The sequence below is a fragment of the Monodon monoceros genome, unplaced genomic scaffold, assembly GCF_005190385.1.
Source record: "Monodon monoceros isolate NGI ecotype Baffin Bay Population unplaced genomic scaffold, NGI_Narwhal_1 Super_Scaffold_16, whole genome shotgun sequence".
Classification (NCBI taxonomy): domain Eukaryota; kingdom Metazoa; phylum Chordata; class Mammalia; order Artiodactyla; family Monodontidae; genus Monodon; species Monodon monoceros.
The window spans coordinates 107,305,688-107,324,165 of NW_021703772.1; the positions used below are offsets into that span (position 1 = coordinate 107,305,688).

The 18,478-nt window shown below is 49.9% G+C and overlaps 1 protein-coding gene across 1 annotated transcript; it reads right to left on the reverse strand.

The window, feature by feature from the left end:
* Positions 1-9,658: 9,658 nt before the first annotated feature.
* LOC114896602 (CREB-regulated transcription coactivator 3-like) lies at positions 9,659-12,267 on the reverse strand. The gene is made up of 4 exons (XM_029224614.1): positions 12,067-12,267; positions 11,899-11,979; positions 10,354-10,456; positions 9,659-9,900 (listed from the first exon to the last, which is right to left on the reverse strand). Exons 1-4 carry the CDS (start codon positions 12,265-12,267, stop codon positions 9,659-9,661), a joined length of 627 nt encoding a protein of 208 aa, XP_029080447.1.
* Between the last annotated feature and the right edge of the window lie 6,211 nt (positions 12,268-18,478).

Sequence of the window (18,478 nt, forward strand, 5' to 3'; positions counted from 1 at the left end):
CTCTCCAAGAGCAAGTTGATTCTATTCTCAATATCCCCCCAAAAGAAAGGTGGGGAGGTCAAGACACAGATGATTGGTAACAAACAAGATAAGGCCCCTGGATCTTTGTCCAGTGCCCTTCTCACTGAGCCATGAGCCCTCCTTCAGGAGTGATGAAGTGTCCATTTCCATCCCCAAGCTATAGAAGCAAAGAACCCTAGGTCTGGAAGAGCCCAGGGTGGTGGTGGGGTGATGTCTTTCTGGAGTTACTGCTCCAACTCCACTGATTTGAAGACAAAAGTGAAAGGGATGAAATGGCTCTGGGAAGAGGGATTTACTTAAAGTTCCATAACCTTCTAACTTCTGGTTACTAGTCCATGCTTGTTGAAACAGCAAGTTGAAAGATGGGGGAGGGAAGAGACAATCAGGGAAACATGTTAATTCCATCCAAGCAAGCGGGATTGACTATATCATTTATTGGGCAACTACCATGTGCCAGGCACTTGATCAACATTAGCTCTTTTGGGGCTTCACTGGTGGCGCAGTGGTTGGGAGTCCGCCTGCCGACGCAGTGCACCAGGTTTGTGCCCCAGTCCGGGAAGATCCCACATGCCGCGGAGCGGCTGGGCCCGTGAGCCATGGCCGCTGAGCCTGCGCGTCCGGAGCCTGTGCTCCGCAACGGGAGAGCCCACGACAGTGAGAGGCCCGCGTGCCGCAAAAAAAAAAAAAAAAAATTAGCCCTTTTTCATCTTCACCATGATCATGTGAGCTGTGGCCCGTACCATTTTGATGATGGGAAATTCAAAGTTTAGAGAGATTGAGTCACCTGCTGAAAGTCACACAGCTGGTCAATGAATGAGCTTGGTCTGTGTCAACACAGAGCCCTTGCTCCTTCTTCTGTACCACATTGCCTCCAGTGGCTCCCCAGCAATGGGAGCTGCCCACTTGGGAAGAGTCAGGCAGATGTGGGATGGACTTGGAGACTGTAAGTTTCCTCTGATTCTGACCCTCAGACACCACAGTCTGAAGCACAGAAGCTGCAGCCCAATTATGTGGGTCCCATCCTGGCTCCATCACTTACTAGCTGCATGATCCAGGACAAGTGGCTTAACCTCTGCTGACTGCCAGCTCCCCACAAAGACAGCCGAAATAACCAGCTCACCAAGCAAAGCCAGATTCCACTGCTCCCTGTGGTGAGGAGAGCTATAGCCTTTGTAGACTCCTGTCAGAAGGGGAAAAGCAAAGGTGGGATATTTATAAGGTTAGGCTGGTCTGATTTAAGGTAGATCTTTCAATGCTGGTGGCCTAATTGGCCTTGGGCAAAATTCACAATGCAATAGGATCGGTGGACACAGCAAGGAGGTGATAGGGATAGAGTAAGATAATCAAAGAGTTAGTTTAGAAATCCCACTAGGGGATTAAAGATAGAAAAATAATTTTTAAAGCGTTTGGGAGACTGTTGTAGGCTAACGACCACTCAAGAAAATAATCCAGTAACCAAGCAACAATCTACATATGTCTTGTTAAAGTACAAGACAATAGATATGGGGTCTGAATCTTGTCACATGAAGTCGGGGAGTTAATGGTCCTTGAAGAGTAGCATTTTTGCGTACAACCAAGACAGGATTATAGCTGAAAGGGGAAATAAACTAGGTGAAAGGGGACATTATACAGAAACCTGAGATGAATTACCATTTTTAATACATATTACCACCCTTTTTCTAACATACATATGATTTATATAGCACCATGACAGTCCCAGTTAAACCATATAGGGCCAAAGGAGGAACTAATGATGTAAGCCTTGCTGTCTACCCAAGAACGAGGAAGAAGGTGGTCTTCTCTCTTCCCCACTTTTTCTTTGGTTATAAAAACGTAGCCCTCTTTGTTCCCAGGGCTGCGCTCCCCTGCCTGCCCACATGTATCTCTTACAAGTGATCTATGCTAATAAACTCACTCTTTGTATATCACTTTGCCTCACACCAAATTATTTCTGTGTCAAGACAAAAGAACGTGAGTTTCAGTAAGTCCTGAGGCCAGGTGAGCAGTTTCAATTAAAAGACAGTGAGTTCGAATCCCCTCCCAAGTCAGGGATTGTGGGTTCAAGTCCAAATCTGAGGTGCAGCTGGGTTGGAGTCCTATCCAAAGGAATGCGGTTTTAGAGGGGGGCTGTGAAACAAGTCCTTGCAGTGTATGTGGTCCCTCGACGAGTCCAGTTGATCAATCCGTTTTTCTTAGAAAGGGCTACTTACCCTTTTGAGAGAAAGTTGAGTAGTCCCTCACCCAGATAAATGGATTTTTAGGAAGTTTCTGAAATAAACCCTAAAGTTATTTGCAACTTTGTCTTCTTGGGCAAGAATGTCCTGCAGTAGGAGTCATGCTCGTGCTGACCGTCCAATGGTAAAGTCACTTGAATGCAGACAGTAAATTCTGGGTGTGTGTGGTTTCACAACTCACCCCTGTCCCTCGATGTCCCCAGCAGCAAAATGGAGAGAGTGGTGGCACCCACTTCTTAGGGTTGACATGAGAAATAAGGTCACAGGTATAAAGGGCTTAGTTAGAACACATGGCACTTAGCAAGTGTACTAGTCTGCCCTGGCTGACGTAACAAAGAACCACAGATTGGGGGTCTTAAAACACAGACATTTATTTTCTCACAGTTCTGGAAGTTAGATGTCCAAGAGCAGGATGTCAACATAGTTGGTTCCTTCTGAGGTCTTTCTCCTTGATTTGTAGATGGCCATCTTCTCCCCGTGTCTTCACATGGTCTTCTCTCTGTGTGGGTCTGTGTCCTAATCTCTTTTTATAAGGGTACCAGTCATATTCGATTCGGGTCCGTGCTAGTGATCTCATTTTGCTGAATTACATTTTTAAGACCCTATCTCTGAATATAGTTTCATTCTGAGATACTGGGGAATGAGGGCTTCAACAAATAGGTTGGGGGAGGGGACTGGATTCAGCCCGGAAGAGTAAGAATTTGGTAATAGTATCATTATCGTTACTGGATACCTCAGCTATCATGTTTCCAAAGAGCTAGACTAAGCTCTGGCTCCGCTGGGCTATCTTTAACTCCTCAGATGTGTCATTTGCCTCACCACATGTTTCCTCTCTGCCTCCCCCAGTTGGGTAATTCCGACTCAGTGTGGATATCTCCCCTCAACCCTTCTTTTCTCTAGGAACCCCAGACCAGGGAGGACCCGTGCTCTACACAGCCTTCCTCAGCCCCCTTCTGCTTCAGCATCTGCCACCACTGAAATGCGATAGGTATAGGTCTCCTGGGTGTCGTCTGTCTGCCAGACAGGCTCTGTGCAGTGGGACCTTCCTGCCCATCTCCCCTTTATGTCCCAGCCCCCAGCACCATGCCTGACAGATGCTCAAATAATACTTTTTGAGCAAATGAATAATGTGAATAAATCTCACTGACTGTTTTTCACTGACGAGTTGATTCCTTGTTCAATTCATCCAGACGGGTCAGAAGAGGAACAGCGGGGAAGATACCTGATGCAGAAACTTGAAACCCTGGTTTTAGGTGGGTCAGGAGCTCCTGCACATCAGTACCTTCCTGGGGTGGAGGGGGTGTCAGCTGTGAGCAAAGTCTGGCTGTTAGGCGCCAAGCCTATAGCTCATGGTCAAGTGGGGGTGAAGCCTGGGAAAGACACCCATCCTTTCCTGTGCAAATTGGCCCTCAGCCTCAGACCTCGTTAACGCATGACTTTGCTCTTTCTGTGCATCACAGGCATTTTGTCCTTTTTCCTGCTCTCTACCCAGCTTCCAGCATGGCAGCGGCACGACCCTGAGTCCTCCCATCAGTTCCTCTGCCCCTCCCCCGACCCCAGACTCCTAAGGGAACAGAGCCAGTGCTCATTGCACGAGGTGTCAGCTCCTCCCTCCAGCTCAGCTCCCGGGATGCAATTAACCTGGGTCGGCTAAACTTGACTGCCCTGAAGGTGGCTACCTGGAGAGAGCCAGTCCCTCCTCCACCCTGGCTTCACACCCATCTTGGTTCACTTCCTCTTCCTGCCCAGGCCCCCTAAATGCACCAAAATGCTTGAGCTGCCCACGTTTTAGCCCCACGCAGGATGAACTCAGGCTCACACTCTGCATGTATCAGTTTGCTTTCAAACTGCCTTAGTCAGCTCAGGTGGCTACAACAAATTACCCTAGTCTGGGTGGCTTAAACGAAAAACACTTATGTCTCAGAGCTCTAGAGGCTGGAAATCCAAGATGAAGACACTGACAGATCCTGTGTCTGGTGAGAGGTGTCATCCTGGGTTGCGGACGGTTGTCTTCTCCTTGTATCCTCACCCAGCAGAGAGAAAGCCAGTTCTCTCCTGTCTCTTCTCAGAAGGGCACTAATCACCTCCCAAAAGCCCCACTTCCTAAGACCATTACACTGGGCATTAGGATTTCGGCAGCACATGGATTTGGTGGGGGAGGATACAAATATCCAGTCCTTAACGTTCACCCTCTGAAAGTCAGAGTGGCGTTGGCCCCTCCCTGACCCATGGTATCTCTCCTGTGCTCCTGGTCACTGCAGTGGCTCAAGCTCTCACTGGCCAAGCACTGGGCGCTGGGTGCTGACTACCAGCATACTCACGGAGGACAGCTTCCTGTGCCTCATGCAGCCTTCACACCTGACCCCCACCTTGACAGGTTGCAACATACCACTGTATCAAACGTGCACCTGAAGGGCCGCTTCACACTGAGCGTGGTGACCGTCAGCTTGGCTGGGCTGACCTCTGCGCCCCTAGAGCTCCCACCCCAGGGCTTATGGTTAGGAGGGGCTGCAGGAGATGCTCTGGCTGAGACTAGAGATTAGGAGGGCAGAATCCCAGCCGCTGAGCCCTTTCTGTCGCTCACAGTCAGAAAGGTGGGGCAGGCACTCTGGCAGGTCACCCATGTCGTCTCCAATTCACTGACTCATGTGGTGGGCATCAGTGGCCGGGCCTGGGCAGCTCCACCTCTCTGGATCTCCCTCCCGTCCAGGAGTGCCTGAGGCCACCAGCTTCTCTGGCAGGCAGGACGCTGACATCACCAGGCTTGAGACAGTGGAATCCACGCAGGTTCCAGCCTGTCCACGTGAGCTCCCCCACCTCACATCCTTCTCCCCTTCCCCAAGCCCACCCTGAGCACGTTGCTTCCAGCATCAGAGCCTTGGGAGGGCCTCCCAGGTGGTCCCCAGCCAGCTCCCACAGCCACTGACGCTCTGACAAACAGCAGTTTTGATGGACACACAACTGCTCTGATTGAGTCCTACTAACAGACACACAAAACAAACCTGTCTGGCCACAAGTGTTCACATGCTGTGGGCAGGACAAGGGGGCTGTTTGGGTGTCCCAATGGCCAGTGGCCTCCTGAGCCCATCTTCTCGGGAAACCAAAGCTCAACTCTGTTTCCTAGCTCTCATCCCTCAGACGTTCCGTACCTGCCCCCCAGCCCCATCCCCACATCAGAACTTCACACATCTGTGCTGACCCGCTGCACCCGCCTGGAACCTTTGGGGCCGGGGGTGGGAAAAGACCCCTGGTGTATTGGGATTAGATGTACCAGAAGCAGCCACAGAGTCTTCACCAGCATCGGCACCTAATCCCTGCTGCAATGACCCAATGAAATGCTTGCTCTTTTTACCCCCATTTCACAGGTGAGAAAACTGAGGCTGAGAGAAGTTAAGTGACTTGATCCCTGTCACAGGACAAGGAAGCGGCAGATCTTGGGTTCTAGCCCAAGACTGTCTGCCCTCCTGAACAACTTCACTAGACACCCTTCTGGAGCTACACCCGGGCCTTTGACTTGTCTCCCCAGTGTTTCCAGCCTCATATTTCTAGGCCCATACATGGATCCTTTGTGAGGATCTCGTTAGCATCCCCTCACACTCGATGGGAGTGTCTGCAATCCAGATGTAGCTTCCTTTCCCAGTTGAGCAGCTGTTAGCTGGGATAGCATCACGTAGACCAGGCTTGGCCTAATGTGGAGCCCCCAGAGGGACAGAGAAGCGGTCAGGGAAGGTCTTCAACCTGAGACCAGAGGGTGGGGTGCCAGCAGAAATAAGGCGCCAGAGCAGAGCCCTCCAGGCCAGGGGCGCAGCAGAGCAGGAGCCCCGAGACAGGAGGGACCTTGGCCTATGGGAGGAACAGGTACAGCAGGTGCATCCTGGGTGAAAATAGGGAGGAAGGAGAACCAGAGAGCCAGAGCCCAAGTCATGCAAAGCTGTGGGCTTCATGGGGGAACACTGGATTGTTTGGGTGAGATGAGGAGGTACTGGAGCATTTTACCAGGGGAACAATATGCTCTGACTTATGCCTTAGATCGTTGGTGGTAGAGAACGGAAACAGGGCTAAGCGTGGTGGGGCTCCCAGGAAAGACGGACCACCACCCCTTCCTCCCAGACATGCAATGAAAACGTTCTGAGCACACAGCCTGTGTCCCAGGACATCCCTCTCTCATGCAAGCCAACTCACCACCTCTCGGGGTGTCTAGTGAGCAAGTCCCTCAGGAGCTAAGTCATGGATAGGTGATTTCGTTAGGGAAACATTGAGTGAAACCATCCGCCCTGGCCAGGCACAACGATGACCACTTGCCTGAGCTGTCGCATAACAGGAGGTCCCAGTAAGGAACATGGTGCAGCCACCGAAAACTAACCTGGAGAATTCGGGAGGGGCCGAAAGAGGGGGGAGACACCAGCCCAGAATATGTCCCACCAGCCTCCCAGAAACACTCACACTGGAATCCACCTTGGCTGAGCAATGCGCACGCCACCAGGAAGGACCCTGAGTCAGACTATGGGCCAAGCAAGATGACTGTCCAGAGACAACCCAGAAACTAACCCCATCACCATAAAACCCAAGCCTGTGAGCCACGTGGCAGAGCAGTTCTCCCGGGTTCCCTTACCCTGCTGCTCTCCACCCGGGTGCCCCTTCCCAATAAAGTCTCTTGCTTTGTCAGCACGTGTGTCTCCTCGGACAATTCATTTCTGAGTGTTAGACAAGGGCCCACTCTTGGGCCCTGAAAGGGGTCCCCCGTCCTGAAACAATTTCAGTTGCTGTAAATTAAAGATATTCATGTACTGCATTCCTTGTGACTTGGGTTCTGTGGCTCCAGAATGCTCCAGAGAAGAATTAGACGTATGAGGGTATTTACAAAAAATAATTCCTAAAGGTACTTCTGGTTTCTGATGGAGGATTGAATACCTTCATCTAAATTGGCTCCCTCCTGAAGAATTTTTTTTAATCATAAACCTGTGGGATTGGGGTGAATAGGAGAGAAGACAGTAGCAGTTACACTTGGGGAGATGGACAGCAGAAACAAGAGGGGACTGGGACTTCCCTGGTGGCCCAGTCGTTAAGAATCTACCTGCCGATGCAGGGGACATGGGTTCAAGCCCTGGTCCGGGAAGATCCCACATGCCGCGGAGCAACTAAGCCCGTGCGCCACAACTACTGTCTGAAGGGCCGGATCAGATCTGGGGGGCTCTGACACAGGAAAGGCAGCCAGGATCTGCTTTCTTTTGGCACACTGGGGTGCTGTGTACGATGAAAGGCCCTTTTACTTTAACAAAAGGTCACTGCCCTCTGAGATCGGGAAGTTTAACTGGGAATATGGCTTCGAAGGGGAGGCCAAGTGCCTCTCCCTGAGCCAGAGCTCAGGCAGGGAGGACTCTGGTTCGACTTCCTAATTCAGCAGCAGGGGTTCAGGATGAACGTGAGGCAGGAAGACTTGGGCTCCACAGTGAAGGTGTGGTAGTGTACGATCGAGGTTACTGGAAAGACTGGAGGGAAGGGACCCCCCTGAAGACAAAAGGAAGTGGGACAAGGTCTGGAGAGGTTAACAGCCCAGGACCCTGTGACAGACCCCTCCGGCCACCAGGCACACGTGTCAGATTCAGGCCCACAAGGTGCAGCCTTGCTTCTTTGGGTGGGAGCAGTCTGGACCCTTCAGCAACACCCCTGGTGTCTCCTGGAAGGACACCGGCTGTCTGGGCAAAGGCTCCGGCATCTTCATCCCTCCTTCAGTGTGTCTGTCCTCTCTGTGCTGTCTGCCCATGCCCGCATTCGGCCCCATTGCCCACCCTCCTCCCCAGACGGCTTCCAAACCCACCCATCAGGTTTCTGGTCAGGGGCTGGCCTGGGCTAAGTGAGGGGGGCAGGTGGTGGTGGAAATATAGTAATACCGTTTTGTGCTAAGGTACTGATGACTAATGATGGTTTCATTAGACTATTTCTTCAACCTCAGAGAATGAATCTCTTCCTAATGCAATCGAGAGCAAAACCTGGGTCTGAGAGGGAAGATCTTATGAGGTGGCCAGGACCCCTGAAGTCCAGGCAGGTGGGAGGTCTCAGTTTGCTGAGCCATTCTGGATGTACTCAGAAGACAGTTTCCACCTACCTGCGTACCCTGGAGGAGAACAGGGCGCGCAGTCTAACCGTGGATTTGGTCACCTAGTGTTAAAAGCATATTAAAGCGCGTGCTTAACTTAACCACAGGCACAAGTGTTAGAAGAGCTGAAGTTCTGAGAAGATTTTGTAAGGAATAGGAACAGTGAAAGTTTAGACTGCCTCACGGCAAAGCAGATTCATTCATTCGTGCATTCATTCACTCGTTCACGTGTGCATTCGACACATGTTTCTGCAGCACCTGCCCAGCGCCAGGCACTTGTTAGGTGCTAGGGGTTCGATGATGAGTAAGGCACAGTCCCTGCCCTCAAGGAGCTTACGGCCTAGTGGGGTTACATGAACCACCCCCATTCCACAGAGAAACAGCTTCCCTTTGATGCTGTGCAGCTGCCGGGTGGGCCCGATCCAGACCTCCAGCCACTCCCTCCAGCTGGTCTGTATGAGAGGGAGGCCTGTATGGTCCAGACCTTGTCTGGAGGACTTCGTGTGTCTCTGAGATACCTGCAGCCCCCTTTCTCTCTTCCCCAGCCTCCAAGAAGAAGCACCGTTCTCTTCAGGCTCATCTATTACCAGGGGATTTTTTTTTTTTCAGTGACTGAATAAAATAGTCTTCCTTTTGCTCTTGTCCATAGGAAAGGGGGTTCTGAAGCAGCAGAAAAGAGATTACAAACTGGGGGCGGTGGGGGGGGAACAAATTAGAATTCAGTTTGCTTAACTCAAGTCTGTTCTTGGACTTGTAGTAAACAGCCTTCTTCATGTTAGAACTGAGGCCTCTGAGAGAGCCCTGGCCCTCCGCTCTGCCCTGGAACATCCTGCCACCGCTGAGGCACAATGGCCGGATCAGAGAAGGCATCGTGGGGCTGTGGTACCGTTGCTGGATGCTGAGCCAACTTCCAAAGGCCTGTGGCCCCTAACCGCCCCGCACTCCGGGTCCTTTCTTCAGTGTTGATTGAGATCAGTGGTTCTAAGCACTACACAAGGCTCCTGAGGCCTCTTGTTATATTTTTACACATTGACCGATCAGATGGCCAGTAAAAGATGTAACGGTTGCGGTAACGACCAATTCAGCGGAAGCCCCAGAGCAACCTGCCCGCAGCAACAGGACCTGTGCCGCAGGCCTGAGGGGCGGCGCCCAGCTCTGCGGTCTAGAATGAGCCACGGGGTCTGAGATGGGACCTCGTCTGAGAGCTGGGAGCCAAGGAATTGGTTCCTTCCGTGTCAGAAGCCTGGGATAACTAACGCCCAGGGCTGCAGCTGGCTCCGTTCTAGTCCGTTCTGTTTTAGCTGTTTCAGAAATAAGTCCTCCTGTTCCGTTCCCTTCTGCACAGTCGGTCAGCTCGAAACGTCTCTTCAGTAGAGAGGTTGAGCAGGCCCGGGCTGGAATCACTTAACATGCTGAGTCCGTCCAGGCTCAGGGGTTCGATCTGGAGCTCTTCTTCCAATGGAAACGGAGTGTCCACGTTTAGGCTGACCTCGGGCATGCCTGCCAGAGCACTGCCGAGGTCTTTGAACAGGCTGGTGCTCGAGTCTTCTGGAAAGGGCAGCGGGAGGGGAAAACAATGTGGATTAGGAGGCGTGAGGGCCCAGGTCACTAAGAGGACACAACTGATGACAACCCCCAAAACGCCGTTCCTGTCATCTTCCCAACCAGGACAGCCATCACCTGTGTCCCAACCACTCCTGGGCCTACGGTTTTGCTCTGGAATCTATGTTCTTTTCAGTCAGTCCCACAACTCCCAGTTTTGCAGGTTTTCTCCCTTGGAACAGTTGTCAATCACGGGAAATTAAGTAGTTCGGAAAAGGCTTGGGTCACCAGGCCCCTTCCCCACTGCCTCACAGGCTCTGGGGCTGGACACCGGCATCTCAGAAAGGTAAAGTTGAGCTACAGGCCTTTCATTTTCTGCTTTATATAATATTATGTTGTTTAAACTATCTTACAGTGGTATCTGTAGAAACACAGTGAAATAAAAGAAGCAGCCCTCACCTGTCAGGATGGTGTTTGGGAAATTCCCGCAGTTGGAATACAGGTTTGGTCTCAAATGAAAGGAGTCCTGTGGTCCTCGGGGACCTTGTTGCACCAGGGGCACCTGGAAGCATCAAAGGTCACGTTGTAAGGGACGGTCTCTCTTTCCAAGGACAGAACAGTGCGGTGTGCTCCTGGAGCAAAACCAGACGTGAACGCTCTCTTACAGTCCCTTCTCTCTAGGATCCCAGAGTGCCCAGCCACTGCAACAGCCTACACAGAACATTCTGCTCAGGCAGGGGGATGCTGCGGTAGAAGAGGGGTCCCTGAGGGCCACACTTGTCCCTGTTTACGCACTGCCTGGCCCTCTATGCCATGCCAGGAGCCACCACTGGCCATGGTTTCTGCGGGCCCTCTGGTCTCAGCCACCTCCCCTGCTCAGCACACAAAGGCGTCTGGAAACTACCACCCGTGGAGCCCTTCAGAGGCCCTGTCTGTAACCAAGGAAGTGATGGGCTCTTTTCCTCTTTGGTTTCTAGAAAAACGAGAAAGCAGAACCTTCTCCTCTCACTCAGAGGGAGGAACCACAGGCAAGCCCCTCTCTGCGAGAAAGCCTCTATGAGGATGGGTTAGAACTGGGGCCTACTTTATCATTTTTATTTTTATTTTTTTGTTAATGAAAATTTATTAACTATATAACCTTTGACTACCAGAGAAACTTCAATATGTACAGATCACCATGAAGTTCCCAGTTTCTGGGGCCTACTTTAGGTGCCGTTCCTGAAATTAATTTTTAAACCATTTAAAAAAGCCTTTCAAAAGTAGGAATTTCCATCATTTTTTCAGAAACACACTGACTCACCTAGACTCAAATGGCTTCTTTAGAAATTGGGGAGGCAAGGACTATTGGTTCTTACCACAGGGCTTCCCCGTAGCCTATTCAGGAAACATCTGTCTTTATTTATTTTACTGTTATTATTATTATTATTAAGTTCTGGAAAGTGCTCTTCCTTCTCTCCATAATATATCCTGGAGCCCGAACCATAATTAGTGAATACTATAAAGTCTAGGGATATTAAAAAATGGTCTGTGTTAGGGAGAAACTAAAAAGAAAAAGAGAAAATCTGAATGAAAATACCTTCGGGATTGACCCCTGCCCCAGCCAGGACGAGCTCCCAGGAGGCCACACACTGTGCAGGGCACAGCAATTCAGGCCGAGGCAAGCCCCTCCCTGGGTCTGAGTCTCCTCAACACGACAGATAGATCTGTGAATTGCTACGGTTCCGTCCAGCATCAATGACTCTACAATTCTATGGCTAGAGTGTCATCACAAAGTCTTCTACCACTTGTTCAAACAGGTCCTCTGCTGAGGCCTGACAATTAAATAAGGCAGCCAGCACCAGCCTCTAGGGCCTGGGGCAGTGCCAGGCTGTCCTAGCCGCTGAACACACCTGAGGGCAGAGAAGTGCAGTACCGAGTCTGTTTGGTGTGGGTTCCACGCACGGAAGAGGCCTGACTGTGGCAGTTCCTGCTCCAAGGAAGAGGCAGGCCCTGGTGACCACTCACCTGCTGAGTAAAGGCTGGACCTGGCCTCATGGACTGCTGCTCAAAGCTCACATCTGGGAAGAAGCTGGTCAAAGATGAGCCCTTCAGGAAAGAAGCAGGGGACCATTTAGCTTGGAACTCGGGGTGACCTAAGCGTTCCCTCCTCCTGGTGTTCCTGGTGGGACTCACCTGGGCCGCAAGGAGCTGGAAGCCTGACTGGGGCAGCGATGGGGCTGCCTGGGGCTGCTGAGCAGTGGGTTCCTGGGCGTGGGGCTGCTGCAGCAGAGGCTGGGGGAGGTCCTGGGGCGTGGGGTAAGGGGGTGGGGGTGACACTTGGGCTTGAGCTTCTGTGGGCAGGAAGGAGAGCGGGCTTCGATCTGAGGACACCATCTGAAAAACAAAGCCACCAACTACTTAGCTTCTGAATTGCTAGCAGTAAGTCCTTTATGATTAGGAAATGTCAAAGTGAGGAAAAACCCTGAGATTTTCCTCACCCTGATAGTCTATACCATGCTCTGAGAAGCCCAGTTCTGTATCCTTCAAAGTATATCTCAAATCTCACTTCCCCACAAAACATTTTCCATTCAATGACAATTTCTATTGTCTTAAAAAGCAAACAAAACAAAACCCAGCCAATTTAACCAGTTTCATCTCAGTTTTCTCAGTGAAAATCATGTTTGTTTTTTCACAGCCAAAACTTCTGGTTAAAAATGGAAGACTGAAAAAAGCATTTAGCTCTGCTGTCTCCCAAAACCCTCCTAAAACAGCATTAAACAACAATACATTTTAGACAAAGAAACAATAAATTTGTGAGCAATTGACAGGACAAAGAAACTAAGTTTTTGGGTGCCCAATTAGTGAAGAATCTAAACAGAGTTTGGGCTTGAGGTAATAAATTAAAGAAATAACAAGTTTTGTTAATGCAGGCTTCTCAGCCAGAATTCCCCATCTCTGGTGATAAGGGTGTCCTTCTACCGCCATATCTGGTGGGGGGGGGGGACAACTTTCACACAAGAGACATATTTCCTGTTTTCAGGAAGACAGAAAGGGGGGTCAGAGTGTCCCTCTTGCATCAGCTGTTTCTTAAGTAACTTTAATTCAAAATAATCAATATGCCATTGAGGCCCATTTTGGGGTAGCCTACCCTGGGCCCCAACATAATCATGAACCACTTCAAGGGAGCCTGAGAATTGAGTTGGGTGGCAAAGGGTGGAAAAGTAACCAGGCCAGTGGATAGCATGAGGGCATTCTGGATGCAGGAAAAGCATCTTCTTACTGTCCATCTCTGCCCTGGAGTCGTAGCCCTGACAGGGTGGTCTTTCTGTCCATGGTTCTGATCTTCACCAGTCAGGTGAAGTATTAACCACAGCAGGGAAAATATCCAAGTTCATGAGCTAGGGCTTTGCTTGCATTTCTATTGCCAGGGTTTACCACGAATTTGTTTTACTCTCATGCTCACCCTTGACTGCAGCAAATGAGAATCAATAATAATTGCCCCTGAATTTGCACACATGTAATTGAATCATTCATCAGGCTTCCTTCGTAGATTGACCACTGCGATTCAATTCTACTCAGCAACCATCGAGTGCCTATCATTCTGAACATCATCTGAGGCTCTAGGGACACAGACACTATGACGTTCGTACATGGAAGAGCTCACAGTTCAGAGGGGACACAACTTGAGAACAAATTACACTGCAACGTGATCAATGGCAGCATAAAAGGTCTCACTTCTAAAACTAAGTTTATCTGAGCAAACTCTTTACTATGAGGACCTCATCAAGAAACCACAGGCACAGAGGGACAGACAGATCTGGAAAAAGAATGAAGAATATGTGTTTTCCAAGGCAATTAATTGCTAACTCCATTTTAGAGATCAGCTTTCATGAAAAGAGAAGACAATGAGCCCACATAACCGGAATTTTCTTTAAATACAGGATCTGGTATAAGAGTTAATGAGGCCACTTTTTGAAGAGTATTTAAAATTATGATTTTTGTTAAAAGAACATTTGTTGAGGTCCAATAAATCCAGTGTGTGTGTGTGTGTGTGTGTGTGTGTGTGTGTGTGTGTGTGATTTTTTTATAAATAAATCTAATATCCCTTCAGTCGCTAAAAGCTAACACTGGCGATAACCGTCTGATTGCAGCTTTTATGGTACAGTAATGGGGACAGTACCCAGAGTCCGTGTGAGGCATTTTATAGTTAACAACACTGCCTGTAGTTAAGAAAACTGATCAAGGGTTTCCCTGGTGGCGCAGTGGTTGAGAGTCCACCTGCTAATGCAGGGGACACAGGTTCGTGCCCCAGTCCGGGAGGATCCCACATGCCGCGGAGCGGCTGGGCCCATGAGCCATGGCCGCTGAGCCTGCGCGTCCGGAGACTGTGCTCTGCAACGGGAGAGGCCGCAACAGTGAGAGGCCCATGTACCACAAAAAAAAAAAAAGAAAGAAAGAAAACTGATCGATAGTAGAGAGTGTTTATTATTCTTGTAGTTGAAGAGAACAACTCGCAGTCCATCTTCATTTCAGGAAAATGATCCTGTTAGGATATTTATGTGAACCCATGGCCCCATTATCCTTCTCCTTTTTTACCAGCTCTGTCTTCTAAATATGTTGGTGAGATCCTTGGGCTGGGACAGTCCTCCCCTGGAAGGCCTGGCCTTTCACCCTAGGCGTCCAGGTGTCCTCCACCCACCATGTCGGCTCGATGGAGAGAAAGGGTCCTGGCCTCATCGATCCAGGAGGAAAGCAGATTTTTCAGAGCTCAGAATAATTCTGGAGAACCCTTTCTTCTGACACATGAGCAGCTGTCTTGATAGGACCGCCACACACACACACACATACACACACACACACACACACACACCACCACCACCTCTTTCTCCTTTACTCCTGGGGCGCAAATCACAGCAGGTATCCTTAATGCCTATTACAGTGAGAAGCCCTCTGACAAGTGGAACAGACTTCACTCTGAGCTTTAGTGTAAGGAAGAAAGAAAATCATTAATGTGAAAAGTTCTTAATGAAGCAGTGCATACATTTTCCATCCAGTCCCAGCCACCCTCACTAACACACTGATGAACATTTAGACAAATAAATACTCTCCTTCCTGCATCATCTTGAATACACTTCACCAGGACTATAGGTTTAGGGAGCTCTGGTCTGGCATTGGGCTGAGGCCCTGAGAAGGTAAAGGATTTACTGGGTTCCTGACTATGTGCTCCAGGCCCTCATCCCCAACCTCACTGAATCCCCACAATAAAACTACTGAAGATTTCATCTACTTTTGTAGACAAGTTACCAAGCTCACAGAGACTAGCCTTCACAAGAAGGTTACCCAATGTAACCAATTGGGATTCCAAAGCACATCTGTCTGCTCTCCCCACCCCCTCTGTCACTCCCTACCACCCTGCTGTAGAGGAATACATACATACTGCTGATCTGTTCTGATGGAGTTTCATAATGGCCAATTTCATGGAATCCGTCCAGGTTTGCCCAAGACTGAGGGGGTTCCCAGGATGCAGGACTTTCAGTGCTAAAACCAGGAAGGTGCCAGGCAAATTGGGAGAGGTTGGTCCCCCTTCCAGCATCTGCTCCCCCTTTGCCCTTCCCAACAGCACCCAGAGTTCACTGGGTACCTGCCTCTCCCACACGCAGATCCTGTGTTGTGCCCTGTTGGGCTTCAGTTATTAGTTCAGAGGTGGACATGGGGCCTAATCAGGTTCAAGTGATGTGAGTGGAGGGAATGAGGACTCAGGCCTGGAATACTGGGACGGCAGTGCTCTCACCTCAGTGACTTTGTGGAGTAAGGGTGCGATGTCTGAAGCAGATGCAGCCATATTGCTACCATGAAGCCAAGGCCACAAAGAGCTGGCAAGGAGAGATTAAAAGGAATTGGGTCCCAGGTGACCTGGAGGCTCACTCAACCCTGAACCTGCCCTACCTCCAGGCTCCCTTCTTGTAAGGATCACAAATCCTCTTTACCTCGAAGCCCGTTTGGCTTAGGCTTCTGTTTTCTGGCAGCCAGCGGCATTCTAAGCTGTGGTCCTCAACATGTAGCCCATGACTAGCAACACTACTGCACCCAGACCTGAGCAAGAAACCCTACGGGTGGGACCCAGCCGCCTGCTTTCAACAGGCCCTCTTCATGATTCTGATGGAGGTTCATTCTCCAAGGACCTTGTGATGTGCTTCCAAAGAGCCCTGGAACAGTGTGAAACTGGGTCAAGTGACACCAACAGCTGCCTCATAAATGTCACCTTCCTGAGACAAAACTTCTCAAAGAAGAAAATGCGCCTCAGAATCAAAACTGCAAGAGCAGATCCTGCATGAGTTTTCAGCCTGCCATCCTGTCCAATGGATTTCGGACTTGCCCATTCCCAAAATTATATAGGCCCATGTAAAGTATATACCCTATCTAGCCTTACTCTCCTTGGAATATCTCATGCCCGTGTGAATTTCCCATGCGTATGTATTAAATTTGAGTTTCTCTTGTTAATCTGCCTTATGTCATTTTAATTATGCAACCAGCCAAAAGAACCAATATTCCCCTCCCCCACATTGTCTTTGCGAAATGAAAAAGGAGAAGATGTCCTTCTCCCACCCTCTTTGTAGCTGGATGGCATCTCCATCGTCCCCGAAAATTTCCTTTGAAACCATTTCAAATCTGAAATGCTGTACATGGTGTTGGTGGTGGTAGAGATGGAACAGGTGGATAGCAGGCTGGAGCACCAGGGCAGTCTCACCTTTTCCTGTACTCAGCATCCCAGACTGAGGAAAGTGTCTGAATCAGACTTTCCTCTGCTCCCATGAGCCCTTCTGTTTGTGCTCCCACTGTCCTGGCGTCAGAGACGGCTGGAGCTGGAGACACTGGCGCTGCATTTCACCCCTCCTGGCCGTCCAGTGTTGCTCAGACTCTTCTCTTGTCCCAAATGCAGCACAAAGGCCTCTGCATCCGTCAGGCTTCTCCAGAGAAACAGAACCACACCACCAGCTTTGGCTTCCCAATCTGACCTTCCTTCTTATACTTGCTTTGTTCCAGCTGAGTTCTCCGGAGGTGGGTGATGGAGAAAACTGGGTAACTCCGCACGCCTGGTTCCACCCTGTGGGATGTACAATCTCTGAAATTTCCTGCTGATGGAAAATCAGCCAGGTTTCTTAAATCTTCCAGGTCCACCCATCAGCCCTGTGAGGAGTGCCAACCATGCCCAGGCAGAGGGTCTTAGTCAGCTGTGACTGCCCTCACAAAACGCCACAGACAGGGAGGCTTAAACAACAGGAAGTCATTACTCACAGTTCTGGAAGCTGGAAGTCCAAGATCAAGGTGTCCCGGAGGTTTGGTTTCTCTCCTTGGCTTGCAGACGGCCACCTTCTCACTGTGTCCTCACTTGGCCTTTCCACTGTGGGTGCAGGTCCCTGGTGTCTCTGTGTGTCCCAATTTCCTCTTCTTATGAGGACACCCATCAGATTGGATGAGGACCCACTTTAACCTAATAACCACCTTAAAGGCTTTATCTCCAAACAAAGTCATATTCTGAGACACTGGGGGTTAGGACTTCAACATAGGAATTTGGGGACACAATTCCACCCATAACAGAAAATGTGGATTTGTCCCAGGAAAGGAAGGGCAAAGAGGAATGATCCCTGGGGAGAAACACCTTGGAGGAGGAGTCTGCAGAAAGACAATTGACTGGAAATCTGGCCCCTCCCCTCTCTGGGACAGGCAAAGTTGACCCCTTCCATGACACATGTCTGGAATTCGTGTGTATTTATATGAGAAAATTCTCTAAAATCTCATATTATAATGCTAACAGGCACCATCACTATAGATTAGAATTTCATGTAATTTTCTTTCTGGCTGTGCATGTTTTTTTCTACAGTGGCCATAAAAATGCAGACTCTACAGTCAAACTTTCTGACTTGGGGAGGTGGTTGGCACCCTGAGCTTTGGTTTCCTCCTCTGCAAATGAAGCTATAACAGCCTCTATGATGTCATAAAGCTACGATGAGATCCACTTCAAGCCCTCAGCCCAGGGCCTGGGGTACAGAAGTACTCCGTAGTTGTTGTTTCTGTAAGTAGCACTCAAACCTGGAGGCAAATAGTCTTATCCTCTTTGTATCCGCCCCCCACTCATAATTGCAAGAATGATGCCTAGCTACCCCAGGCATCCAATACATATACTAAAAATAGAAGAAATGAATAAATGACTGACCAAGCCATCCAGCTAAGAAAGCTCCCCCAAGCAGGCTCAGAGCTCACACTCACTGCCGGCCAAGGTCCCTCTAGCCTGTATTTGGATCATGCTGAGCACCACCAGGCCCACAACTGGTCCCATATGGGTGCTTCCCCCAGAGCTGACATCTAGGCCCCGACTGTGGCCCAGCGTGGCCCCGATGCCCACCCCCAAGCATGTCCTGCTCTGCCTGCTCTCACCTCTAACTCTCCCACTTCCCAGCCAGCCTCAGGGTCCCTCATCTGGCGGTGGGTTTCTGTTACAAATTAACCCTGTTATTTACTGAGCACCTGCCCTGTGCCAGCCCAGGGCTGGATTCTTTACATACATTATTGAATTCCAGGGCACACAAGAAACCTGTGAAGTAAA

Excerpts from the sequence above, each read along its gene's own strand:
- LOC114896602 (XM_029224614.1), bottom strand. The coding sequence starts at position 12,267 with ATGGTGTCCTCAGATCGAAGCCCGCTCTCCTTCCTGCCCACAGAAGCT. Across the intron at positions 11,980-12,066 it reads TCCAGCTCCTTGCGGCCCAG|GGCTCATCTTTGACCAGCTT; the intron begins GTGAGTCCCACC and ends TCTTTCCTGAAG. Across the intron at positions 10,457-11,898 it reads GTCCAGCCTTTACTCAGCAG|GTGCCCCTGGTGCAACAAGG; the intron begins GTGAGTGGTCAC and ends TGATGCTTCCAG.